Source organism: Cygnus atratus, chromosome 1, assembly GCF_013377495.2.
Source record: "Cygnus atratus isolate AKBS03 ecotype Queensland, Australia chromosome 1, CAtr_DNAZoo_HiC_assembly, whole genome shotgun sequence".
NCBI classification, from domain to species: Eukaryota; Metazoa; Chordata; class Aves; order Anseriformes; family Anatidae; genus Cygnus; species Cygnus atratus.
The window spans coordinates 124,659,523-124,687,102 of NC_066362.1; the positions used below are offsets into that span (position 1 = coordinate 124,659,523).

The 27,580-nt window shown below is 40.3% G+C and overlaps 1 protein-coding gene across 6 annotated transcripts; it reads left to right on the forward strand.

Moving 5' to 3' along the window:
* The first annotated feature begins 10 nt into the window (after positions 1–10).
* On the forward strand, positions 11–27,580 carry KLHL15 (kelch like family member 15). 6 transcript variants are annotated; one of them, XM_035542172.2, is made up of 5 exons: positions 70–233; positions 1,041–1,124; positions 2,154–2,250; positions 12,133–12,844; positions 20,963–27,580. In XM_035542172.2, exons 4-5 carry the CDS (start codon positions 12,140–12,142, stop codon positions 22,070–22,072), a joined length of 1,815 nt encoding a protein of 604 aa, XP_035398065.1. In that variant the 5' UTR covers positions 70–233; positions 1,041–1,124; positions 2,154–2,250; positions 12,133–12,139; the 3' UTR covers positions 22,073–27,580. The 6 variants fall into 6 exon arrangements, 5 of the variants coding, with proteins under 5 accessions (XP_035398062.1, XP_035398065.1, XP_035398066.1 ...); XR_004777954.2 differs by lacking the exon at positions 20,963–27,580 and having other exon boundaries at positions 11–272; positions 12,133–13,933; XM_035542169.2 differs by lacking the exon at positions 1,041–1,124 and having other exon boundaries at positions 40–233.

Here is a 27,580-nt window from a genome sequence, read left to right on the forward strand (position 1 = left end):
CGGGGCGGGCGGAGCGGGAGCGGCGCGCGTGCGCCTGGCGCCCGCCGCCGGGTAACGGTCGCGGGCTGAGGGAAAGGGGGGAGGGGAGGGGAGGGGCGGCGCGTGGGGCGCTGAGGTAGCGGCCGCCTTAACGGCTGCTCTAACGGCCGCCGCGGGGATCGGGCGTCGCCGTGGACGGGGGGGGTGAAGACGTCAACGTCTGTCACTGCGCGTCTAGCGGCTTGGACATGGAGGTGTGTTGCGGGCGGTGAGGGGCGCGATGTAAAAGGCAGGTGGGTTACCTCCCCCGCGTGAGAGCCGCGCGTGCCCGCGTGCGCTGCAAGTGAGCGCACCCAGTTCGACGGCTGATCAGCTCAGCGGCTTTAACGGCAAAATGTCGCTGTGCGTGTGCTGGTAATCTCCGCTGGCCATCAGCCTAACGCGATTTTGAATGCCAGCCTTTCCCTTGTTACTGGCTTCTGGAGGCTGAGCGCTGTAGGGAACTGATATAAGGCCCTGCTCCAAGACACGAGCTTTTTTTACACCAAACAGCCCAAAAACCCCACCAAATGCGTGCTGTGTTCAGCAACGTAACGTGTTAAAACGTGTTTACAAAAAAAACGTGTTAAAAATGGAATAAAATCCCTGATCAGTGCTGACAGCCATTTTAGAGACTTAACAGAGACTAACTGCCAGATTCACAACCCTCCCTCGTGGGGAATTGAATTGACTTCTTCTCCATGGGAACTTCTTAAAGGCCTAGGGGATATTGCTACTGTAACAGGATTTCTTCAATGATCAGAGCAACTGGTTTCACAATAAGTAACCGCTGTCAAATTCATCCGCGTTCATCAACAGCGGTTTTGCTTACTGGAAAATGTGGAGGTTCCCAGATTTTGCCTGGCTAACTGCTTGGGTGAAAACAATAGGTCTCGGGCACACAGCACACATGTGATTGAAACGCGATGATGGAAATCTGTACAAAACTGGTATGCCTGGTTTAACAACGCGCGTAACCTCCAACTTTCACAAATACTATTTCCATACTTTCCTGATACAAGATCCAGGAGTGACTTCTGCTCTATATACCAATAGCAAATACATTGCCAGCAGTCTTGTTTTGAAGAAAAGAATACAAGAATGTGGTAAGAAACCGTACAGTAATGATGTTGCCAGTGACAAAATGTATTATGTCTTGCAACCCAGTAATTCTGCACAAAAATAAAACACATTTTCATTTCTAGTCTTTCATCAGGCCACATGATGTTTTACATAAGAATTATAAATATCTTGCTTTTGGGAAAAACAATATATGCTTATGACAGATATACAAATTATAGTGAGAACATGATGTAGTACTTGAATGTAGTTGCCTCGACATCAGGCATGAAAATGAGCTGAAAATACTAGACTCTATAGTTACTTAGCTATATACTTATGCAGTAATGCAGTGCAATATAAAATTACAGAAACAGCTTTTGTCACGTTTGCAGAAATCTTTAGAAATGATTTAATCCCTGCCAAGAATTCTGCCAGGAATCTGAAAAAATACACAAACGGTTGCTCCTATTTTAAACAATGAAAAGCTACATTTTGCATATTCTGATGTTTTATTACTAGGGTTCACTGTATTTGGGAATATGTGTAGTATGAAGAAAAATGAAAGTCTAAAGACTGCAAATGTCAAATCAAAACAAGACAAAAACGTTTCTGGGAACTGTCAAGTATATGATACACACATGCATAAATTTAATGTCGAAATTATAGAAATGAAATAGTGAACTACATACTAATATAACTCAAAAACTTATGTCCAGAATTTTATTAATTTCAATAGTCTCACTTAAGCCAATGGTAACTACTTAATAACCGAGGTTGTACAGATACCTAAATGAGAGGAGACAACCTAAATCTCTATGTAAATTAGTATTAGTTAAGGTAGTATTGACCCTACTGGTTGCTGACTAGGGCCCAAATTTAACAGTCTTACATTTTTAGTTAGGAGATTGCAGCATTATTAACAAGTTTTGTCTTTTACACTAGAGGCAAATTGTCCGATGTGGAGGAGGAGTGTTTTTTTGTTAATACTCTTTAATACGTTAATACATGTTTTAATAATGATGAGAATAAGAATGTAAAAACTGCTGGCTTGCTTTGTTTGCTTTTTTTGCCAGGTTTGAGGTCCATTTCTATGGCAGTATATAGGAGAGACCTGAAGATCATCTTACACCTCAGCTTGCCACAAACTGCAAACAGCAAAATGACAGTCAGGTAAAACCAAAACAGCCTGGCTAGCTTTTTCTGCCTTCCCTGACCTGTGAAGGTCAAAAGTCTGACGAGGGCAGAGGGATGCGTGATGTTTCAGTTGTATGGTTTCTGCACGTGTGAAACGTATTCTGTAGTGATTCTCCTTGTCAAAGCATGAGATAGGAGCGGTGTGGTATGTGCTTGATACAGCAGAAGACATATCCTGTGAATAAGGAAGAGCTGTCTTTTTGAGGCTGAGGAGGCAGGAATGGTAGCTGCTTTGGGATAGCGGGTGCAGAAAGGTCAGTTGTTTCACTGTAACTGCACAAGTAACAGGTTTTGAAACAGTGACCGGGGAAACGGGGCAAATTTACTGCGTGAGTAAGCGCATGAGGTGGAACGGTATGAAGTCGGCTGAGCAGAGAGAGGTCAGGTCACCGGTATGAGGGAGTGAATGGGAGCAGGTTGTTTGTAACGTGGAGTAAGTAGGCCATGAGGGAGCAGCAGGAGGTCAGTTGAACAGAGTGGGAATAGCAGTGGGAAGTCTTTTGTGAAGCTGAGCACGGAGTAACTGGTTGATTGTGCGAAGCTGTGAAAGGTGGGATAGACCTTCAGATTGGGGGTGGCAGTTCTAGAGGAGTTGTGCTGTTGTTTTATTAATCGAGAGTGGGGTGGGGGTGGTAACGAATGGCTGAAAATTGACAGCGAAGGGGATGGGAACAGCAGTATACACGGGGAGGATGGCGGCGTGCGTGCAGCCTGTCACTTAAAGCAGAGAGTGACATAGCAGGTAGCACAGGGTTTGAGGGTGGCAGGGCCAGACCAAAGGTCCGACAGTGCCCGTGTGGTGTCGTTAGATAGGCGGGAAGGTCGGGTTTTCTTTTGACCTCTTACAGTAAAGCAAGGAGGTGAAGTCTGGGCTACGGCAAAGCCCCGCGCAGTCAGTCCGCAGGGAGCCGCGTGCAGTTCGTTGCTCGGGGCTGTGCTGTGCAGACGGGGCTGGCGGCCCTGACCCGCTGGGCTTCGGTGACCTGGTTCCCACAGCGGCCGCCGGGGCTGCCCGTGACGAGCGAGGCGGCTCGGATCAGCCTGCAGCTCCCGCAGCCGGCCAGCTGCGAGGGGGAGGAGTCGCGCCAGCTCCTGCGAGGGCTCGCTGTCGCTCGGAGCGCGTTCCGGTACAACATCCCCGCGGTGCCCGAGGGGGCCGCTGCCAAGCCGAGGCGAGGCTGGCGGGCCGCGGGGCGAAGCCAAGCCCCGGAGCCCCCACAGGTGGATGCTCGCGGGCGGGGAGCCAAGCAGATGACGCTCCTCGGCACGGCTCTCCCGATCCCCAGCGGCCGGCGGCCGCTGCTAGCCCCCGGTAAGAGACCTGCCTCCCAGGGGCCCGCCGGGCTCCGGGCCGGCTCCGGGCCGGGTAGGCGTGCGGGGCCGGGCCGGGCCGGGCCGCGGGCGGGGGAGCGGCGGCCGCCTCGTGCCGCCCGGGGCGCGGCCCCTCCCGCGGGCTGCCGGCCGCTCGGCGGGCCCGCAGGTGGCGGCGGAAGTGACGGGCGGCGCGGGGCGCCTGCGGCGGGGGAACATGGCGCCTGCGGCCGCGCCGGGCAGCGCGGGAGGTACGCGGGGGGCGGGCGGCGGGGCCCGGCCGGGAGCGCCCCTGGCCGAGCGGAGCGGAGCGTGGCGCGGCGCGGCTCCCCGGCTCCCCCCGAGCGCGGACCGCGGGGAGGAGGGAGCTCAGGGTCCCCCCTTCTTCCTCCTTCTCCGCCTCTTCTCCTCCTCCCGACTTTGCCTCAGCCCTCGCCGCTCTCCCCAGCCCCGCGGCGCGTCCCGCCGCTGCCACCGCCTCCGGCTGTATGTTACACGGAGGGCACCCTCTCCGCTGGTCCTGCGGGAGGAGCCGCGTCTTCAGCGCCGCTGCCGCCGAGAGGTAGGCGAAGCCGACAGCCTTGCCGCTGCCGTCAGCTCCGCCGAGGGCGGCCCGGGCCCCCTCGCCTCCACCGGTCTCCGGGGCCCTCCTCCTCCGCTCCGCCCGCAGAACCCGGCGGGGGTAGCGAGCTCCGTGCCAACGGCCGCCGGGGAGGGGGCGGCGGGCACGGCTGGGCCGCGGCGGGCTGCCGGGAGAGCTGGGACTCCCAGCGCGGCCTCGCGGGACCCGGCGGCCCGTCTGGACCTGCCGGCCCTCCTGCCCCGTTGGTCGGGGCCACTCAGCCGTGTGGGACGTGTCGGTAGGAGAGCTGAAGTAGGTCAGCCGAGCGCCTGCCGCAGGAAGGGCTACTTTGCGATCGGCAGCATTAGAAAATACAGTGGTTACTGGTAGCAGGAGTAGCCTACCACTCAGGATTGGTACTGAGGCTTCTACCTGTTTTGGTAAACGCATAAATGTCACTTAAAAACTTAGTCTTTTTCATTCCTTTAAATGAAGAATAGGGGAACCATAAAGCTGTTACCCGATAAAAAGGCAGAACTGCTGAGGTGTGGCGTCCTGTTAACTTCTTTGTTGTGTCATATACCTGTTCCTAAGATGTAACCCAGCTCTTTCACTGCCATCACCCCAGTTCACTCTCGGATCCCCTTGGCATACCACCATGTGTCAACAGCCTTTCTGTGTTTTTTCCTTCCAACACCTAGCCAATGTGTTTAATTTCTACCACATGTCCTATAAACTTTCCCACCGTCACTCATCTCCTTTCACTTTCCTTAATTATATCCTGTAGCTGGTTTGGATCTACATGTGCTGATTTGCCTTTCAGCAGGCGAAGCAGAACAGATAAGTTGAGCTCACGCTGGAGGTAGTACTGGGTCTTTTTGTTTGGGTAGCTGCCAGTTTGGTGCAGATTTGTAGAAGTTTGAGACTTCTGTCCTGACAAATGAAGTTGGCACTTGACAGTGGAGTCAAAAGCTGTGCATCTTGGACAAACGGCACAATCTCATCATTCTTATTTTCTCAGAGGACTACTAAAAAGGCATGTCTGAGTTAGCAGTAAATTTACTGATGATAACAAAAAAGTCAATGAGTTTTAAGAAGTAGTTAAAATATCCTAAGTTGTATTAAAATAATTTTTACTGAAGTAGTATCATACAGCTTATTACCTTTTATCATGCTAAAACTGTATGTGCTAAAAGCCTAAACACTTTGCTGTAAACATGTAGGATTAGATTTTTTGTTATTGAGTAGGAAATACTTAATTTGATACTTCTCTGTATAAAATACACTGTGATGTTCTTAGTATCGTAACAATGAGAAAAATCACTGGTCCTAATATTTCTGACGTTTGATAAAATTAATCATTATATACATTACAAATACATAAGTAATGTTGACACTTAGGTAGGGTGGTCCTTCTTCTTTGAGAGCAGTGGCAAATTCATAGTTTTCATCCCTGCCATCATGTAACTCTTACATATTAGTGTTATAAGTTTTTCTTGTTAGAGACGATTCTCATTCTTACGGCTCTATTAGAAATATTTTAGACTGCGTGGTCTGACATCAGTAAATGTAGCTGGAACAGCATTGGGCTGCGCTTGTTCTTAGCTCTGGCGCATGTTTTTTAGAAAGGTGTAGCTGCAGTGATAATTTAGCCAAATGGTTTAAAAATCTCTCCGTGTCTGTGAGGTGCAATTACGTCATCCACTTAATGTTAATTCATGGGACAGAAACTGAGTTTAGATTCAGTCAGGTGAGGTTAAACTGGTCAAGCAACTACAGCAGCTTAATATGTCTAGCAGTCTTAAAAAGCTTGTCAAGCATCCACTTTCATCAGACACCTTTTGATTATCGTCCTAAAGCTTGATTTAAGGGCTCATCTGGGGAGCATATTATTATTCTCTGGTATTGCTAGCGTTGTAAAATGCGAAGTTTCTGACAAAATCTGTTAGTATTCATCTAAATTGAATGTATGTGATACTTAAACTCTTCAATAGTCTCTTAAAACGAAATGGTTCTATTTTTTGTGGGCTTATAACATTTGGATTCTTCAGTGCAGAAAGACTAAATTGGGTTGTAATGCCATTTTTTAGGAACAGAAAGCAATATCAGTTGAGAACCTCATCCATTATGAATACATATATCTAAGAGCAGCGACACATCTGCTTTGGGTTAGAGGTTTTTCCAAAACAAAACGCTCCTAGTACTGTACACTATAGTTGAAGCAGACTTCCAGTGTGACGTATAAGCGTGCAGAGCTGAGACGATCCACATGTCATTTAAGTATGTTTGGTTATAACTAGTTCTGATAACGCTTCTAGCATAACCGTGATGACCTCGCAGGCAACTGATGTGCTACAAAAATGCTGCTGCTGTTAAGAGCTGCTGTGGATTGCTTAGAGATAGCGACACAGGTAGAGACTGTCAGTGTCTGATGTATGCCCCTAAAAGAAATGCCTCGTGCAGTGGCTGGTTTTCAAGAGTACCCAAAGTGTTAGCTTCTGAAGTTCTGGCAGCATCGTTTCTTTGGCTCTGTGACTGTTAAGCTCGCAACTGGTCGCTTCTGAAGTAACTGGATGCTTTTGGAATTCTCACCTCGGGCTGGGTGAAGTCTTCAGCGTGAACTACCAGATAATGCTGAGAGGTTTAAGAGAAGTTGTTTTCAAAATTTAGGATTATAAAGGATTTTACACATGCAGAAACTTGATACGTTTCCTTGTTTCCTGCATCTCCAATTATTCTAGCAATGGAAAGTTTTGATATCCACTCTTACTGATCCTTTTCACTTTTATATAATTCCTTCCATTGTTGTTAGTGGGGAGCTGGGAGGAAAAATGGTGGTTCAGACAAAGTTTGGTGGGTTTAGTGTCAAACCATGTAAATAGAGGCCTAATTTGGGGGATAAATTATCTATACCATATAAGCATGTTTATACACTCATTGTCTGTCTGCATTCAAAGGCCCGTTTTTCAGTGACCGGTTCGTGCAATTGTGAGTGCTTTGCCTGGATGTAGTGTATTTTCACATACGTGTATAAAATCTGACTATGGAGAAATGTTGCGTTCGTGCAGGACAGTGTTAGTTTAAATAAAGTTAGTGAGAAAGAGTGCTCCTCAAAGCAGCTTTTGCTATATGCTTTGCTATATAAAGCGTACGTACTGGCTTTAAAATTTACATTTAAATGCATGCATTTGACAGATGAAAGGAATGGCATAGATGGAAGAGATTTCTGTTTTTTAAGCTCTATTTTAGTACTTTATGTTACCAAAACACGGCTATATATGCCTTGTGAAATATCTTTTGTGTAACCTGGAGATAGCGTTGTATTATGTGAAAAATTGTGGTTCAGCTGTGTTCACATAGATGCTTTCTTAGAATTTCTATGAGGTAGGTGGTAGAATGAACAAGTAGTTCATATGAAGCTTGCTAGTTCTATCTCAGCATCACAGATGAGTTATTAAGGAACAGCAGGAAAGGAAAGCAGAAATTTGCCGTTCAGATGCTGTGCTCGATCATGTCAGTGCTTTACTAGGACAATACATTTCTATCCCTAGAAAGTGCACACAAGCTTCTGTATTAAATACAGATGCTTCTTTTTAGGGCACTTTTCAGGAAATACTGCTTTTGGATAGATTTTGAAATCAAGAAGGGCATGAGCCACAAGTAAGTATTCCATAACTTCCTTCTCAGTAGCCTGTGCATTTAGCCTCCATTTCTTCTACTTGTGACTAAAAGCCTCAGACCCTGAGGAAAGACGGTTCTCCTTGTTTGGCAAGAAAAAGCAGTCTGGAGCAGGCTTTTCAGACATTTATTACAACTGCAGAATAAAGATGAGAAATCAGTGTTCCAAGAAAGAGCTTTTACAGTCGCAGCGGAGTAGACTCTGTAATGCATTATGTGCTGAAAGAAGAAATGTCAGGAAAAGCTAACAAGGTTGAGCGTATTTCCCTTGTTTTTTTTTTCAGCAGAGAATCTTACTTCCTGTGCTGCATTACACTGATCAGCTCTAGTATGCGCAGGACAATGCAGAACGTCAGCTTTAGGCTTTTTTCCCTTTGCTGTTTATACATTGGAATTTTTTGTTCCATTTTTCTTGCGGATCACTGTAGGCTACATGTCTTCTGTCAAATCAAGTGTGCTATTGTGACTTGCATGGGTGGAAAAAAAATCTAACTCTGAATTTTGCATTTTTATTGAAAGTAAGAAAAAATTGTTACGTTATTGTCTTCTGGGAAATAAGCTGCAGCATTTGAATAGTGCATAGAATTACATCGAAGATTGCAAGTGTCTGCGTGGGAGGAATAGGATAGCTGTGCTTTAGAAAAATGACTTCCTTTGAGAGTATTTTGTATTGCTTTTTTAATATTTGAGCTACCATGTTGCTGTTTGCTTTTGACTTGGAATACTAGCTGTAGAAATGAAGATTTTTGCTGGTTGGTCATAATATGCATTTAACTTTTACCCTTTCAGTCTCTATTGAAGACTCTATAGAAAACTATTTTAACCCCTTGTTAAAGTATATGCACTGGCCAACACAATTTTGAGTTTTAAAGAAAATTGTAACTTCTGATATTGTGTATGGCTTTATACCAGAAAAAGAGTGTTTACTCCTTTTGTTTAATAGAGGGAGACGGGTAGTCTTCCCCTTGTTACTTGTAAAATTCTGAGGCTTCTTTAGATGGGGTTTTGGTGAAGTCTTATTTTTGTGTTTTCCTAAGAAATCCATTAAATGCAGTGTGATGTTTGGGAGGAAGCATTCTGAGATTGAAAATTGTAGACTTACTAAAAATAATATAAGCAGAGATGTGAAAAGAAGGATTAAGTGACTTAAAACATCACATTCTCTGAAACATTCTGAAATAATAACTTCAGAGTGTTCACTAGCTTGTTACTGTTGAGTTTTGTGGCTGACTTCTTATTTTAATACATTTTCTTTTTTTTAACCAAATAACCACCTCTAGGGAGATGTGAAAATTGGAACCTAGTAGGATTCCCTCTGTGCAGTTTTTTTTTTTAATGCCTTTTGGTGATTCCTACCACCTTACTTTTTCGATAGATTTAAATTTGAATGGTAATAGTTGTTTTTTTTTTTAACTACTGTTTAATCACATTTAAAAAAAAAAAAAAAAAAGCAGTTGCTATACAAGCACCTTGATCACAGAATCATGGGATGGCTGAAGTTGGAAGAGACCTCTGGAGAGGTTGTCTGGTCCAAGCCCCCTGCTCAAGCAGGGCCATCCACAGTCAGTTGCCTAGATCACTGTGTGATGCTGGTTTTTGGATATCGTGACTCTATTTATTTATCTAGATCATTAGAAAAACACCCCACTTGCTCCTCTCGAGTTGGTGCATTTACCTTCTGGGATTTGTCTCTGTTTATCTTCACTTGCTGACTTCTCCTTTTTGTTGCTTTGAGGGTGATGAGAGCACCCTTTTAAAGCCCTGAGTTCCTCTCGTTTGCAGAGTATGTATAATGTAATTATCTTTCTGAAATTAAGGGCAAAGGCCCCCAACATGTCTTACTGGTATTGTTCCTGTGTGGTCTTTATGTATGCAGTAACGTATGTACTGTTTTGAAGAAATCCCTCCCATGAGATTGTTGCCTTTGTGATGGGAAATCCCATTATTTTCAGATTATTATATGTTGCTTCAGTCACCTGGGGAATGTTCCTTCTCTTGAGACTTTTTTTGACCTTTTTTTTATATTTATTCTTCCGTTATTCTGTTCATGTCTCACATTAGCAGATGTCAACTGTCCTTCTGTCCTGTCATCTCCATTCACCTTGGAGTCGAAGCTGAGGCATATGCCTTAGTTATCTCCTAAAGAAATGTAGCTAACCCAGCTTTGCTGCCTTAGAATCCTACTAACCTTTGAACCCCTTGGCCAGTTTCAAACCAAATGGAGAGGTAGTTGTATATAGAAGTTGCTCTGTATTTTATGAAAATGGGGAGTTCATTTAAAGTAACCATTAAGTTTCATAGAGAGAAAAAAAATTAGTGTGAGCTTAGCTACTGTTAGACATCAGAGGACTGGAGGTGGAAGGGGAGGTGTTAGAAGTGCTCTAATGAAAGAAAAAAAAAAGTAACATTAGTGCTTGTCTTTTATTTAATATCACAGTTCCTATTGGAAAGCAAGTTCCTGAAGCCTGGCTTTATGTTTCCTCTTCAGTTTGTTGCTTCTTTTTGAGATGGTAGGAGTTAGAAAAGTAATTCTATCCTTTCTTGCTTTTATACAAGAATTATCAACAGCTAAGAGGAAAATATTTGATGATGATTTACCTTTCTGGTAGGGATGTGCTTTATTCAGGAACAAGGGATTCACAATAGGAAGCTCCAGAGCAGTTTGCATTTTCTCTCTTACCTTCAGTTGCATTGAAAGGAGTGTGCTATCATGGATACTGGATCACTGGAAAGTGTTTGGGTTGTCAGCTTTGTTCCCTTGTTGCTGCTCTTACTTTGAGGAATTTGAATTTTGTTTTAAGGCCCTAATTTGTCTGAATTGCTCCTGGCCTTAACTCTATTCTGTGATTGTCAGCAGGCTTCAACGGTATGGGAGTGGTGCCAATTCCACAAGGCGCGGCTACAAACACCCACACACCACTGTAGTTTTGTGTAGACAAAGAAAATCTCAGGTTTTGTTTTCCAGAATGGGTGTGGATGAGTTAAGGAGAGGAGGTGATTATCTGTTCATGGAGACTCATAAAATACATTGCCGACAGAATGGCAGCAGTCAGGATGTGGTGCTTAGGGTGCAACGTGGTAACTGCTCTCTGAACTTGTGGAACCTCGGCCAACCTGGTCGCTCTCTGGTTATGTTTTTCCCCGTGGTTTATTTTCTGCCAGGCTTAAGAGCTGAATGGGTTTTCCAGAGCAGTCCGATGAGCAGCAGAAACGGCACAAAGTAGGCAGCAGAAGCTTAGACTCCAGGATGAGGACAGAGGGAGAATGGGGTGCACCGTTGCCCTGTGAACAGTGATAAACAGTTAGGTTGGTTCAAGCTGTTTAATGGAACTGCACCCTAGCTAGCCCCCAGGAAGGTGAGCAAGATTTTGACAAATTCTTGGATTTTGAGTACTTTTTTTATACTGCTTTTTACTGATTATTGATCTTCCTTAACTTTTACAGGGCAAGATGGTGCTGGTCTTTATTTTCTTTTTGACTTAATTGTGGTTGACCCTAGCTTGCACAGAAGTAGTGCTTGAAAAGCGGTTAAGCTTCACTAAGCCCAGTAGATAAAATACAGTAGATAGAATATTATTTATTGTGACCTAATCCTGTCAGTGCTTCCTGTGGCCTTTAGTATTTTGTAGTTTATAAATCTCATTATGTAAATAATTCTGAGAATAAGAAACAAGAGGGAAAGTTGGACTATATCTTTATGGGAGAAACGAGACGCAAAAAACTTAAATAGTATATTCGAATCGCAAAATGTTTGATTTCCTAGAAATAACTTTTGAGTAAATTGATGTACATTTTTTAAGGAGGGTAATTTTTTATTTTTTTTATTGTTACACCTCGTACAGTTCTTCTACAGCTTGGTTCTGAAGTTAAGGAAGTTCCACTTCCTTTCTGAAACCTTTGATATTCAGGAGTGGGTGTTTTATTGCTCTCTTGAGATATCTCCTTTAGAAAGACTGGGGGGGAGGGGAAGGAGGGAGAACAATGGTGAGCTTTTTGGCATTGTATATTCATTATCTGACCACTAGGTAGTGTGGAGTGAGGAATTACTTTGGTATTACTGCATAGTTAAACTTGTTCATCAACCGATCTTTAAAAGGAGAATATTTGGGGGTGAAAAGTATTTGAATTTCCAGTCTTAAGTTGTTTCTTCAGTTAATTTTTCAGCTGAAGATAAAACCAAAAGGATGGGGAAGACTTAAGTCTTAGTGAAAGCAACTTAAGTTAGGATTTATCTGGTCAGGAAGAGTTTGTGATATGTTCGTTACTAGAAATAAAAATTTATTTTTATGTTTATTTTTTTCCCCCAGGTGATTCATGGCAGGGGACGTGGAAGGGTTTAGCTCCTCCATCCATGACACCAGTGTCTCTGCTGGATTCAGAGCACTGTATGAGGAGGGATTGCTTCTTGATGTCACACTTGTCATTGAAGACCACCAATTTCAGGCCCATAAAGCACTGCTTGCCACCCAGAGTGATTACTTCAGGATTATGTTCACAGCTGACATGCGGGAACGAGATCAGGACAAAATCCATTTGAAAGGTCTGACAGCTACAGGCTTCAGTCATGTCCTCCAGTTCATGTACTATGGAACTATTGAACTGAGTATGAACACTGTTCATGAAATCCTTCAGGCTGCCATGTATGTCCAGCTTATTGAGGTGGTAAAATTTTGCTGCTCTTTTCTCTTAGCTAAGATCTGCTTAGAAAACTGTGCAGAAATTATGAGACTTCTGGATGATTTTGGTGTAAACATCGAAGGAGTCAGGGAAAAATTGGACTCCTTTCTGCTAGAGAATTTTGTGCCGCTCATGTCCAGACCTGACTTCCTTTCATATCTGAGCTTCGAGAAGCTCATGTCTTACTTGGATAATGACCATCTGAGCAGGTTTCCAGAGATAGAGCTGTATGAAGCTGTTCAGGCCTGGCTGCGCCATGATAGAAGACGCTGGAGGCATACGGACACCATCATTCAGAACATCAGGTTTTGTTTGATGACACCATCCAGTGTTTTTGAGAAGGTTGGTGCATTTGAAAAGCAATAGACAGGATTCATCATTTAGCTAGGGCAGCATGCCATTAAATAGGTAAGATTCCCAGTCCTGTTAGGAGGAACAAAAAGATACCATTTATTTTTCTAGTATACCTGTAGAAGATAAACATCTTAAAGTATTGTCATCTGATTATTAGACAGTAGTATGTACAGTGGCTGGAGAACAGGTAGGTTTACAGTACATGTGTTTTAAGTGATTTCATATGGAAAGGATGCTTTAAAGTAAGGTCACCTGTATCAAGTTTTATTTTAATCATTCTTGTTTTCTACAAGTTGCTTCTTGCTTTCCAGAGATTTTGGGACTGCATGTGTCATGTAGGGCATATGTCATGACAAATGTTACCAATATAATCAAAACATACTGACTGTGGAGTTTGTGTGTTTTAAGTACTTTTTTAAAAAATTATAATTGTTTACAAATGAAAACTGTCATCTGCTGTTAAATCTGCAGGGTGTTTTTGTTGTTATTGTATCTTCAGTACTCGTGCTGTTACGCAGCAGTTGGAAGTAAGTCCTGATCCCTCAAAGATACACGTACATTTGATTTTATACAAGGCAAATAATGCAATCAAAAGTGATTGACAGTGTGAAACATAATGACTTCGAATATCAGAGGAATCTTTGTAATAGGTGATCTAAAATTTATCTGATGATTATGTATGTTGAGAGGTTAAGAGAACTTGCTTTTTCCACTGTTCTGTTGAAGAATAAACACAAAATGTTGTTCTTTAGCTCCTGAGAATCTCAGGAATATTTGTCAACAGAGAGCTAGAAAGCTCATAAGCAGCTCTCTCACAGGCTAGTAGCAGTAAAGGTATTCAAGTTAGGAGTTACTTAATTTGTGCTATTTTGTTTTAACAATGTTATTAATTTTGTGTGATCAGATGAAGTTTAACTTGTATGTTTTTCACCACCTAATGAATTAATAGGATTTAAGGCCCTCTGTTGGGCCTTAAATGGGTTGTTTTTTTGTGTGAATTGAGTAGACAACTTAATACATAAAATATATTGGTGATCCTGTATTAGCCTGTGGACATAAAATAAATCTAATTACCTAGAATTGTTTCAGAACACCAATGGAATGTTTATATTGGGTTAAAACATTTCCAGCTAGTAAGAGCTGGATTCTGCAAGATACCGTGTAGTGCCTTGTTTTTTATAAAGCTTTTTTACCTTTTTATGTAATTTAAGCCTTTCAGTAGGAAAACTGGTAGGATTCACTAGGTATTCTTAAAGTCGATTTAATAGGCTAAGATTCATGTGAAAGAGGCTTCAGCTCTTTGAGTTTTTGGGATAGAAGTTCAAGTATCAAGCTGTCTCCTGTCAAATTTCTGTAAGCGCAAGTGGAAAGTGCATGTTGATTTTTAGGATTATACTTAGGTGTAACTTCTGAAGTTGGTTTTGATATCACTGATATCTGTCCTGCATACACTGCTTTTCATGGTTTCTCTTGGCAGCTACCAAACAGATAGAACTTAAGGAGAGACGTTGTTTTCAGTGTCCCGGGTTATATACCCACATGTAAAAGCTTTATCTGTGAATGCCCTACCCATAACTGTAAGTGGCAACAGAGAGACTCCAGTGCGCTTTCTAAAGGGGGACAGTGCTATGTTCAGTACAGGGAAGCACAGCTAAATATGTGTGTTGTTCGTCACTGCAGCTAGAAATGTATTTGTCTTTTGACCTGCTAGAGAGCACTGAGTAATCCAACGTGACAAGCGACAAAGGACATCTGCAGTTGAAGCCAATGTGAAAAAAAAAAATACAAACCACTTTTTTTTTCTAATAAAAGAACATGTCTGTTAACTGTTCTGTCAGTAACTTGAGGAAAACCTGCTACTGTGTGTAGAAGGGGGAAGATATTGATTACTCTGCTTTCCTGGAGATCAAAAATCGACAAGAATTCCTCCTTCTCCTGAAGCCAGTGCATGGTAAACTGCATAAATGTACCAAATACAGTCTGAGGCTGACTCTTACGGTTCAGCAAGCTCAGTATTCACAATACACTCACTGACATGTCATATGTACTCTTATGTAACCTTCCTAACAGGCATTTCTGAGATGCCTGTCACTATGGTACATAAATAACTTACATAACGTAATTTTGCAAGTCGCAGTAAGGATACTTTTTGCCTCTTAGGCCATTCTGTTTCTTACAGCGTTTTAAAAAGAGATCTACAATCTGAGTGGTATGGCTTGTCTTTTTAAAAAGGAATTGATGAGTGACTGAGTTAATACCTCAAGACTGACATGCATTTGGGATGCACAAGAGAAGGTGTAGCCTGTTCGCTTGTTCTAAATGGTCCTGGAAAAGCTGCCCCTGAAGTAGGAATAGGTGCTTCTGTTGTTGTTTGGCTCTTAAAATAGATATATGAGGAAAATGGAAGGATAAATATAAGGATTCAGGGAAATTGTTTGAAAATAAAGGAAAGGTTCATGACTGAGAAGCACAAGTTCCACTAGACATTACATTTACCTTTATTTTAAACCTTTCCATAACTCTTGTAAGTCTTGAGGAAAGTTGAGTTTTTCTCTGTTATTGTATACAACCGTGTTATGCTTTCCCTTCATGTTTTGATTTTGATCTGTGTACTGCTCAGATGTAAATGTTTCAAAAATCTCTGTCCTTAAAACTTGGAAATTTTTTCAAATAACCATATTTTAGGGTGTGTTATGACTAGTCCGTACTGATTTATAAATTCTGAGTTTAAATCAGAAGCTTGCTAATCACTAGGTACATCAATTTGTACTTTAGAGCTACGATGAAAAGCACATTAATTAGTCCATCTTTGAGTATGTGCTTTTCTGTATCTAGCAAATCATTGCTTTTGAGAAGATGGCATTATAATTTTGTCATTGTGATTTTGTCTTTGATAAATGTATCTAATTTTTTTTTCTCACCTCCATATCTAGTAAATTACATATCAATATTTTCTACATATTTCATATGCTGAGGTTTAGAGTAAGCGTCTAGTGGATAAGGTTAGTGGTCCCCACTTCTCTTACATAGGTGCTGCACGTGATATTTTTCTGTCTGAAGGTTATCACTGACTTGGATAGACTTGCTAGCAGTATTTATTATGTGCTGAGCACCTCAATTCTGGCATGTAGATTTCTGGTTCTATCCTGATAGGAGAGTTCTTTGCAATTAGATTCCAGCTTCCCTGTGATTTCTCTTGCTGTTCCTTTTTTTTTTTTTTTTTTTTTTAACTGGGGAGACGCTCTGAGGGCATTGTTCTTGCTGTAGTCTTTTTCTCTTTTTATAGCTAGGCTGAAAAACACTATGTGATTTGTAGCACTTGCAGAATAGCCCTTCAAAGTCCTATGCAGGTACTGCCCAGTTTTCACACTGGTGGTGGGCTGTAACTAAGTAATCACCCATGCTAGAGAAAGGAAAAATTAAGTACAGCAGTTTACCTAGTGTCATGTATACTGATACTTGGTTGCAAAGTAATTTTGGTTGCTGCCCTTTCAGAGACATACATGTAACTTTTTAAATTTGACTGAATTTTGACTTGGAGTAAGCGTGTCAGAAATTTAATCATGTTTGTTGACAGGCTTGTAATCGTGTTTAGAATATGGCCAGAGATAAGTAGATGTGAAAATAATATGGATTGTAGCAGGGTTGATGGATCTTTTGTTTTGAGTCAGCTTAATCTCTAGTCAAATCTCAATTATTTATTATTATTATTTTGCAAGTAAGGTAGAGTTAGCTCTAGAAATCTGATATATACATATTCTTTGAAAAGACATAGCATAGCTTCTGTGTTCCTGGTAGTTGAGTTTGAGCTGCTTCACTTAGACATTCAGAATTAGCAGTTTTAGAAAACTCATGTACAATTTTATGACCTTTGAAATAGTTTTCTGCTTATGTGGCTAGAAATAGTACAGTTGTATTATGAGCCATCCAAATCTTTCTGTGTTTTCACCAGTTCTACATAAGGAGCTATGCTGATATCTACCTCAGATAATAACATGTTAAGAATTAGTTACTGATTTTACAAATAATAAATGTTTATTTTGGCCACTTCAGAAGTAGCCTTTCTATATTTTTTGTTAGCTTTTTACTAAAAGACCGAGTAACAAAAATACAAATAGAGCAAGAGTGGTAAATGGCTGCTGAAAAAAAAAAAAAAAGCTATGCTCTGAAGACAATCTTTTGTTAAAAACTTACCCTGCATTTCATTATCTTTCCTTCTGCTTATTAGTTTCCTTAATTGTTAAAGGGGAAAAATAAGACTGACATAGCATGGGGTATATTTGATCCTTTATAGGGCTCGCTTTTCAGACTAGATACTCTGATGTAAAGGCTTATATTTTGGGTTTATTCTTAGAATATAGTTGGAAAAATTCTTTAAATTGCGTGCATTGCAGTTCTGCAGGAAAATAGTCAATGATGAATAGTTGCTTTATTTCGGAGAATGAGAAGTCTTTACTGAGTGTCTCATGGATTCAAATTGAAGAAGAGAAAATGCGTTCCAGCTCCAATTTACTATGCCTGGAAGGATGATGGTAATTTTGGTAAAGTTTTGGTATTGGCTACCTGTAGGATGGCTGTGGAGGTAAATGGCTTTTAATTATTTTCTTCATCTTTTTTATGGAATGACACACTTCATTTTGTTCATGCTGTTTTCTGACTGTGTACCTAGAAGTCTGACTGTGAACCACTGTAACTAGTAGATGGTGCAATGAGATATTTCTCCTGTGGTTCTTTAGGCAGCTATGTCCCTACATTAATCCTGTGTCCTCGCAGACCCTCTAGGAAGGTTTTGTCCAGAAAACTGAAGAGTAATACTGGGAAGAATGCAAAAAAAAATCACAGGAGGGAAGATTTATCACCTGGATTAAATTTAATTTTTACAGTACGATTGGTGTTGGTAAGGAAGTCTGAATCAAACTTTCTGTGAGACCCTTCAGCAAGAGAACAGAAAGTCTCTCTAAACTCTGGGATTACTGTGAAGCACTTAACATTATTATCACTACAGAGCTGATGATGTACTTTTTACCATGCACGTTTGTTTTACTTCAGATTCATCACAGCGTACATTTCCATCTATCTGATGTTCTACACAGGCTTGTGAACATTCTCTTTAATTATATATTATATGTTGGTAGTTAGGTGCATGTTCTTTCTAGATCTTCTCCATTTGAACTTAACAGAAAAATATGGTCTGTTATTAAGCACTTAGATATTTTTTGGACAACTACTTTTTCTACTTACAGGTAATGGCAGAAGCCTACTCCTGAACACTGAGGGATTTCCTTCAGCATATTTTGGGTATCAGACAGCAGTTCTCACAAAAGGCTTGTTGTGGGCCATGCTTTTAATTTACCGAAACTAAAGCATATACAACTTTCTGTTGTATTTTAACCACTAAACACATAAATTTTAATGCTTGCTTCCCTTTTTTGATTATACACTCAAGTAACTAAAAGTATTATAAAATTATTCAAAAGTGTAGGTGTATGGGAAGTTTTCTTTACTGTGATCTGGATAGGACTTTCAAGTAATTCTAGAATATCTCACACAGATGAGATGAACACAGGTGAATGTGAAAGTGGGCAAACTGTTCTACAGTTGCCTTTCCTTTGTTCATATCAAGGAAGCGTGAACAGTCTCCGCTTGTTCCTGTAGACACATACCAGCATTCATCTTAGACCATCATTTGAGCCTCAGGAGAAGTATTGTTCCTGTATGGCAGAGGTGGTGCTGGTGAAAGGTGGAAGGCTAGCAACACTGATGTTTTTCCCCAACAGCAAAGTCTAGGAAGCCTCCAAGTACCTTTTCTTACTGGAGTACAGATAAACAGCGTATCACCCTGTTTTTTGTTTCTGAATATTGTAAGAATTCCCAGTGCTTACATATTTTCATCTGTTTAAGATTGTGTGTGTAGCTAATCAGACATAGGTCAGTCTGAGAGGGTTGTTTGTAACTGGTGGTTACGTTTGCTTCTTGATGTCTTTCTTACTGGTTTAAGGTAAGAGATTGAAGCTTTGCTTTGATGTTAGTGCCCTTGTCGAGAAAAGTAGTGGTAAACTACTAATCAATGGGCTCCTTGGCCTTGAGAGGCTGTCTCTGAAATAAGATAGATCCATCATTTCTTTTCGTGTACTCTCATGGTGTGAGGTTTAGGCTGTCTAAATAAAGGAGTAGAGTGATGAGGATATATGAAGCTTATGCCAGTTTCCAGCTGGCATTTTCATTTCTAGGTCTAAAGACAGAGTTGTAAAGACAGACTGATGAGGAAAGAAACAACACCTCCCATCTCAGCCAGCTTTTGATGGCATGCTTATTTTATGCATGCTGATCTTCCATAATCTTCTAAGAAAACTTCAGATGCATATAGGTAGAACAAAAATCGTCTGTCTTTTTGGTTCATTCCAGAAATGATAGCTTCAGTTTGGGTGCAAACAGTGTGAAATTGTAGTGCTGTGTTAGAATTTGAAAGTAACTTTTGAGGATACCCACCTTAATTGTCATTTTTGTTTTACTTATTTTTATTTAACTTACTGTTTATTTTATTTTGTTTGAATCTTTAAGTCTTTCTATGTTTTACCTGTGGTGGGATGTGGCTTGAAATGATTTTTTTGAAATGTGTATCTGATAGCAGAACGTCATGGTTACTATACAAGGAAGAGAAGCGATTAACAGAAAGCTAACATAATTTGTGTAGTCCTTGTTTAAGGAGCTATTTTATTCACAAGGTATAAACAATATTTGTTTCAAAACTGCTTTTCATATATGTGAAAACTCATTCACACCATAACCACTTACATAAGTGGTGGTCTGGGCTTTTGTCCCCTGGGAAAGGGAATAGGAGGAAGTGGGGGAACAGATGTTGAAATACAGTAGTTTCTGATGTTATTGTGTGGCTGCCTTGAAATTTTGGAGTTACCTGACACTTTTTCAGAGCATTGCTCCTCTTTTTGGAGCTGGTAGGAACTAAAGGTGTTGAGAATGTTTGAAAGCAATCCATTTTATTTGCGGAAGATACTGAGAGTTAGGATCAAATCTGATAGAGGATTTGTGGATTAGGCAACATTTGGGAGTGTTGTTGTTTTTTTGTTTGTTTTTTGATTTGTTTTAGAGGTGTAATTCAGAATGTTGCACAGACAGAGTGAAGCCTCTTTGAAGAGAGTCACATGGTGACTGAGCGCTTCTTGGAGTTACATAAATGAAAATGTTCAAATCAGATATGTTTTGGAATCATCTCCAGACCAGTTTCAGGAACTTGAATTAGCTTAGATACTAGGTAGAGTTCAGGGAAGGTAAATTACAATCATTCTTTCAAAAAAACTGAGCAGAGAGAGCTCTTTTGAAATTGAGAGATGGCAGCGGGAAGGAGCGCTTCATGACTACGCATTGATAGAAAAGTTGTAACGCTCACTGGGGAAGTGGAAGTTCAAACCTACATCCACAATTTACCAATAAAATGCACGAGCAAAGGTATATTTGTTTATATGTTTTCCTCTTGTGTTGAAGGTGTGTGCTAACCTGTGGAGATGCACAGAGGGGGAACCATAAGGTAACCATGATGAAAAGTGGTTAGCGTGATCACATGCTCTGAAGGAAGGGGTTTGTGTACCTTTCCTTTCTACCACGATTAAATGGCCCTGTGAGCAGAGCCTAGTGTTTGGGAATACCTGCTTGGGCTCTGTTGTGAGAATTCATCGGAAATTAGTCTAGAGTAGGCACAGAATGGGTGTGTAGAATATTTTTCAAAACCAGGGCAATGGCGCGCTTTTAATTTTGGCACTTCATTGATTAAGCAGAAGATGAACGAGCTTTTAGGGAGAAGGAATAATGATTTTTAAACTAGGGGACTTGAGTTGTGCATAATTCCTGCTTAAATTTTGCATGCGAGTATTCCACTGAAAATGTTAGCCACTGCTGTTAATTTCTAAATTGCCTTCTGGATTTTGGATAACAGTGCATTAGCTTAACCTTCCGTACACAAATGCAATTGCTGTCAAGAATACCCGAATGAAACTAAGTAAAATAATCTTTTAATGGCACCTAGTCATTTAGATTTTCTGGATTGTTTCTCTTGGTCAGAATTTTAATATCTTTTAAATGTATTCATAGGTAAAAACATCAGAGTTTTATCGATACTCCCGGCAGCTGCGACATGAGGTTGACCAAGCCATGAATTACTTTCATAGCGTTCACCAACAGCCTTTGATGGAAATGAAATCGAACAAAATTCGTTCTGCCAAACCCCAGACTGCTGTATTTAGAGGAATGATAGGACACAGTATGGTAAACAGTAAAATTCTTCTCTTGCACAAACCAAGGGTCTGGTGGGAACTCGAGGGTCCTCAAGTACCTTTACGACCAGACTGCCTTGCCATTGTGAATAACTTTGTGTTCCTATTAGGTGGGGAAGAACTGGGGCCAGACGGTGAGTTTCATGCTTCATCCAAAGTGTTTAGATATGACCCAAGACAGAACACTTGGTTACGAATGGCAGACATGTCTGTCCCACGGTCTGAGTTTGCTGTTGGAGTTATTGGGAGGTATGTTTACGCAGTGGCTGGGAGAACCAGGGACGAAACGTTTTACTCAACCGAACGGTATGATATTACTGAAGATAAATGGGAGTTTGTGGATCCCTATCCGGTCAATAAGTACGGACATGAAGGGACTGTGCTTGGTAACAAGCTGTATATCACTGGTGGAATTACATCATCTTCAACCTCTAAGCAAGTGTGTGTATTTGATCCCAGTAAAGAAGGGACAGTAGAGCAGCGAACAAGGAGAACTCAAGTGGTCACTAATTGTTGGGAGAACAAGTGCAAAATGAATTATGCGAGATGCTTTCACAAAATGATTTCTTATAATGGTAAGCTGTATGTCTTTGGTGGTGTCTGCGTGATTCTAAGGGCCTCCTTTGAATCTCAAGGGTGTCCGTCTACAGAGGTTTACGACCCAGATACTGATCAGTGGACTATACTGGCTTCTATGCCGATTGGTAGGAGTGGTCATGGTGTAGCTGTTCTGGACAAACAGATAATGGTTCTTGGAGGCCTTTGTTACAATGGTCATTACAGTGATTCGATTCTCACCTTTGATCCAGAGGAAAACAAATGGAAAGAAGATGAATACCCAAGGATGCCATGTAAGCTGGATGGCTTACAAGTCTGCAGCTTGCACTTCCCTGAATATGTTTTGGAGCATGTTAGACGGTGCAGCTAAAAACGAATGAACAACCCAGTGAAATTTGAAAAGCTGAACTCCTTTGTCAGAAAATACAAACCAGTTGAATTCCTTCAGAGACATTAGCTTGTCTGTATGAACAACTGCTAAATGCTTCAGAGAAACGGGATGTACAGGGAGAGTGCTTACCAAGTTTATTAGAAAAGTCAATAGTTGGTCTGATATTGTAAAAGCTTTGTTTTTTTTTAACAAACATAATTGTAAGTAGGAGAAAGAAAAATATATTTTTGGGTGTGTTTACTTTTTTTGATAGCATTTCATGTCCATAATACATTATTTTTTTCTTCTATGGCCATGATACCACACTGCTTCTGAAATCAATTGAATTTAACAAAATATTTCTGGATGGAAGAGAAAAAAGACTTTATTCTCATTTTTTATTGAGCATCAAAGTAAAACTCATTAGCTATACTAGGGTACAACCAGGTTTAAAAGAAGAAAACTAAACCATTTTTGTGTTTTATGTTGTCTTTGGATGCTTTTCCCATTAATTGCGAAGTATTCTCAAATCTGCTAGGTGTTTCTGTTTTCCCTTAAATACTTTCAAGAATAATCCTGACCCCTTTGCATGGCTTTTTTCCTGGTTTTGTATAGTAGTACCAGTGAGTCTGCCAAAACGCAATTTACACATTTTCTACAAAATTGAAAATGGAACTTTTTTTTATTCAAAACACTACTTCTGTGCTGCTTTCTGTTGTCTGCATTGTGTTTGTTGGTGAGTAAGGTATTTACACACACATGCATACACTGTAAAAACAAAAAAAAAAAACACCATCTTTTCATGTGCAGCTATAATATATTTTAACTAGTACACAGAGTCAGCCATATCTGTTGAATTTAAGGTATAGTATTTTCCATTCATGAACTACATAATTCAGAGTTCTTAAGTAACTGGAGGCCTCATCTGTTCTCTTCAAATTCTCATTAGCATATACTATTGATTCAGTAACTTCAAAATCTTTACATTGATTCTACGTAATGAACTGTTAATAATTTGTTATTTTATAAATTAATTTTTAAAAGTAAACATATCTTACCTGAGTTTCTTTTATGTTTGAATGTGCTGCCCAGTCATCATTTTTATGAAAATGGAAACTGTAAGTTAGCAAATGCTCATCAGCACGGCTTTGACCCACGGTTATTTTTGGAACTGGATGTACTATAGTTTATTCTCAGCAGTGACTTCGCTTGTACTCATATTGGAGTGGTATAATCTTTTATTATTAATAATTTTTTAATTATCAGCTGCGGTGAACTACTGTGTTTTAAAAATGTGGAGCCTCGGTGGTTGGATGGTTGGTACCATTTATGTTTCTTTTACAAAAAACAACAAAACAACCTTCACACCTATAGCTACTGACCTCAGAGTGCCTGAACTGAGTGAGATGTGTGGTCCAAGCGGGCTTTTAAAAACTCCATTGTGTTAACTTGCAGATATTCTAACACTGCATTGGTAAGAATTATCTGCCAAGGCATAAATAATAATGAGTAATTTAATCCTCATTTTCTTTAATTATATGAAAGTAGTCACTTCTAGAATCCGAATGAGAAATGTGTGGAAGTCAGAGGCTTAGTTCAGACATGTAGGGGCAAAATGCTGAAACGTGCACCTGCATATTTTGTAAAATCTTATGCTACTGTGTTTTTCTTTAAGCAAGAGACTCTACTTCATATGCAGCAATGCAAGTCCACTTTATTCAGCATCTTCCAGTCAGAAATCACTGTAGAAAAGGAATGTACTGTACTCAGGGAGTTCAAAAGAATGCACTTACAGAGGGACCAAAATCGCACAAAATGTCCTGTGTTAAAAATAACACCTACTTGCCTAAACTAAATTTGAAATCATCAATAGAAGTTAAAACAATGTGTAAAACTCCTCATCCATATATTTAGCGATATCATTGTAGCAATTATTTTGGTTTCAGGTTTGAGGATCTGGAGCTACGTGACAAGTCAGCAGGATCTTTTCTGTAACAATGATTTATTGATAGAGTATTTCCTTTCCATAAGTTTTAACAGAGAGAATGTATGCCATCATAGCTGTGGTGATAAGTTGTCTATGCCAGTAGTGACTGGACCAAATATTGATATTCAGCCTTCTGATGCAGACTGAGGTTTGCAGTTATATTTAATTCTTTACTGGGTAAGAAATATAGTTTAATTAATAGCTTAACTTAAAGCCAACTTGGTTTACACTAAAACCTCAGTTTCACTGTGAGACGTCTGCGTACATCGCCCTGCATGGGTGCAGAGATACCTGATTCCAGGAGGTGCTGGCTGCGTGCAAGTTCTGCTGTACCTATCTCATAGGATGTTAGGGCACAAGAAAAAAAACACTTGTTTCTTTTCTTTCTTTTTTTTTTTACTGTTCATATTCTTTTTGCTACCAGCTCGTTTCTTAAGTGTATGGGGCAGCAAAAACCTAATCCTGCTCAAGTAAGCTTTAATGGGCATAATGGGTACGGCGTACTTTACCTGTCAGTCTGGGGAATGGATGTGGTTCTGGAAACCTGGTCTTCCATGTTTCAGGTGTAGTAAATGCACATGGTTAAGACTCTATTTGGGACACCTCCATCCTTATTTTCAATCGAGTTTTCAGCTCTACATTTAAGTACCTTCTTAGTTTTGTGGGCTAAGCAACTGCCAGTGAAGTCATTGGTGAGTATTGACGCTGACATGAACAACCAGATCATTTTTAGGCACTGTGCTTTGAAGCAGGTACAGTGTTCAGATGCCCAGTTCTGGAAGACCTTGTTCAGGATTGTAACAGTAATTATTCCATGAAGTTTCAACTTGCACTGTTGGTTTCAGCTTCCCTGAAGTTGTGTCTTTGTTGAGAAGCTGGCTGTAATCTTTGAGCATTAGGAATGACTGGAATTTGCTTGGGTTTAGAACGTGTGGGGGTATGTGAGAATGTTATGTTAATTTTGTTAACATTTCTACCATGCTTTTATTGTTTCAAACACAAAATATAAAATTAGCTTACATTCTCTTTTTCCACTGCAGTGGGAACTTTTGAGCCGGTTGTTTTTGTTACGTCCTGTCTCAGAGAGATACTTTATTGAAAGTTTCTGTTTGTATTTTCTTTTAGTATTTAGTTCCAGATCATTTAGTGTTTAAATAAAAACGAAATTAGTTTGGCTAAAAAGAATTGCTTGTTACTATCAAATTTTAAGCGTTATGAGTAGGTTAAGATAAGGAGGGTTTTAAGACCATCTAAATGCCTCCCTTTCATCAAGGGAAAGGTAAGTTACTATGTTTGATTTGTAAGTTTGGGAGGTTCTTCTATTTCCACCCCACCCTTAAAAGAACACCAGCAAATCTGATCTTACCTACATACTTAAAACTTAATGTATCACCTCCTTTTAAATAGCAAGTGTACTTGCCTTTTATTTAAAAGGTGGACATAGTGAGTTACAGTCTAGTTGATTCACATTTATACCAAAATGTATCAGCTTCTTGTCTTAATGTAGCACCTAGCTCCAGGAAGGAGGTTTGTTTCCAAATGAGCCAGAATTGACAAAATGTGTAGTGCTTCTGTAAGTTGGTTAAACACTGCCAGTTGCCATTCAGCGTCCTGCTATATCTGTTTTTATGGGACAGAACTCTTCTCAAAGTACCACATAAGGAAGAAATAGCTCATTTTTCCCCACAAAGTGTTGGCAGTAGTTTCATAGTGGGAGGTATGAGGTGGGGAAAAAATCCTTTAGAAATTCTTTCCTCATTGATTCAACCGGAGGAAGGCAGTACTTGATTTTACAAAGGGTCAATGCTATTTCAGAAAGCAGCGCTAGCAAGAAGGGCCAGCAGCAGCATATCAGGTACCTGACAACCTGCTTTTGTGTTTCCTTCTTTTGAAACGTGGATGCCCTACTTTCTGCAGTATGACGGCAGTCCTGCTGTACCTAGTTCTAAGGGGTTGTGACTTTAATATTGTGCTGCTCTCTGAGGCTTGCAGCCATTTTTTCTTACGGACCTCCTGCCTTACAAACACAAGTGCTGCCTTTTTTCCTGCTGATAATACAATATTTGCATCAGGGATGAAGCACTGACACTCAGGAAGCAAAGGATAAAATTCAGCAGGCACAAATTATAGGAAGCTTAAAAAGAAAAACATTGCTTAACTCATTATGTCCATTCTTTTGCAAAATGAAGGCAAGCATTACGAGGAGATGCTAATGGCTCTTTAAAAATAAACTTCAAGCTTAAGTCAGTTTTGTAAGTGGCAGTCTTTTTAGAAATAATCACATTTGTGGGGTGCTTAGCCTTTTTAATGTATTTTTTCCGTACAAAACTAAAGTAGTGAATTGGGCCCCTCATTCTTTCAACACTTCAAATGTGTTCTTCACATATGTGAACAGTCCAATGTAAAGAAAACAGAACTGTAAGGTACTTAAAACATAAAGACACAAATGTTATAAGCTGTGCTTAAGTATTTACAAGGCTGGGTCATCAAAGAAAACATCCGTGTTGTTCTTCATTTAATAGAAAAAACAACTGGTGAAGTTAACTTGAATAAGCATGGTCCATCACATGTGGCAGGGCTCACTGAAGGAACATGGGAAAGAACATAACGGGGAAGTACGTGTAACTCATTTTAAACAAAGCTTGCCAGTGTCCTGTAGCTAACTTGTTGAGGTTTTAATGTTTGTAAAACAATCTGAAGCTGCTTAAAATAAATACTAATGACTACTTTTGCATCTGTATTCTATTTTTGGAAGTCGATAAGCAACTTAGAATTTCCCTTTGTATGGATGAACTTCATAAAAGCATAATCAGTGTGGCAGGTGGCAGAAAAACTGATGTTTTTTTGTGTACAGCTTTCCTGGATTTCTCTCTGCTATTTTTTTTTCCCACTTCCCAGATTTCAATTAATGTTTATATAGTCTTTTAAAATAACTCTCAACGATCAAATATCTTCAGATTAATGTTAAGTTGGTAGCTAGGGGAAAACCACTTCTATTTGCAGACAGTAGTTTTTATTTATGGCTCTGGTAGAAAGCATTGGTGTAAGTCCAGGAAATACAGTGTTATGTAGGACTGTAAGGCTATACTTAGGGGGCTTTAATTACCTCAGTGGAACCCACCTAACTTTCATGTCAGTTATGGGAACAGGTGGAGGGAAGAGTGAGCTATGATTTTCATTTTAAATATTTTTCCCTATATATTGTTATTTTTTTAGATCTTTTAAAAATATATTATTATATGCTGAAGAATGCAATTCTGCTATAGTATCCCACTTGTTTCCAGTGTACAATATCAGATTGTTTGTATCGAAAGGAATGTATTTGATAAGTTAACAGGAAAAGTTATTTTCAGAGTCTGCCGCGTTTATGTCTAGCAATTGGAAATACTTTTCCTACATAAAATTAAAATTATATATATATATATATATATATATGACCTCATGTACATTTGGATTAACTGTCTAATGACTACCCCAGGGCTGCTATAAACTCTGAATAATTTAAGAATTGCCTCTTCTAA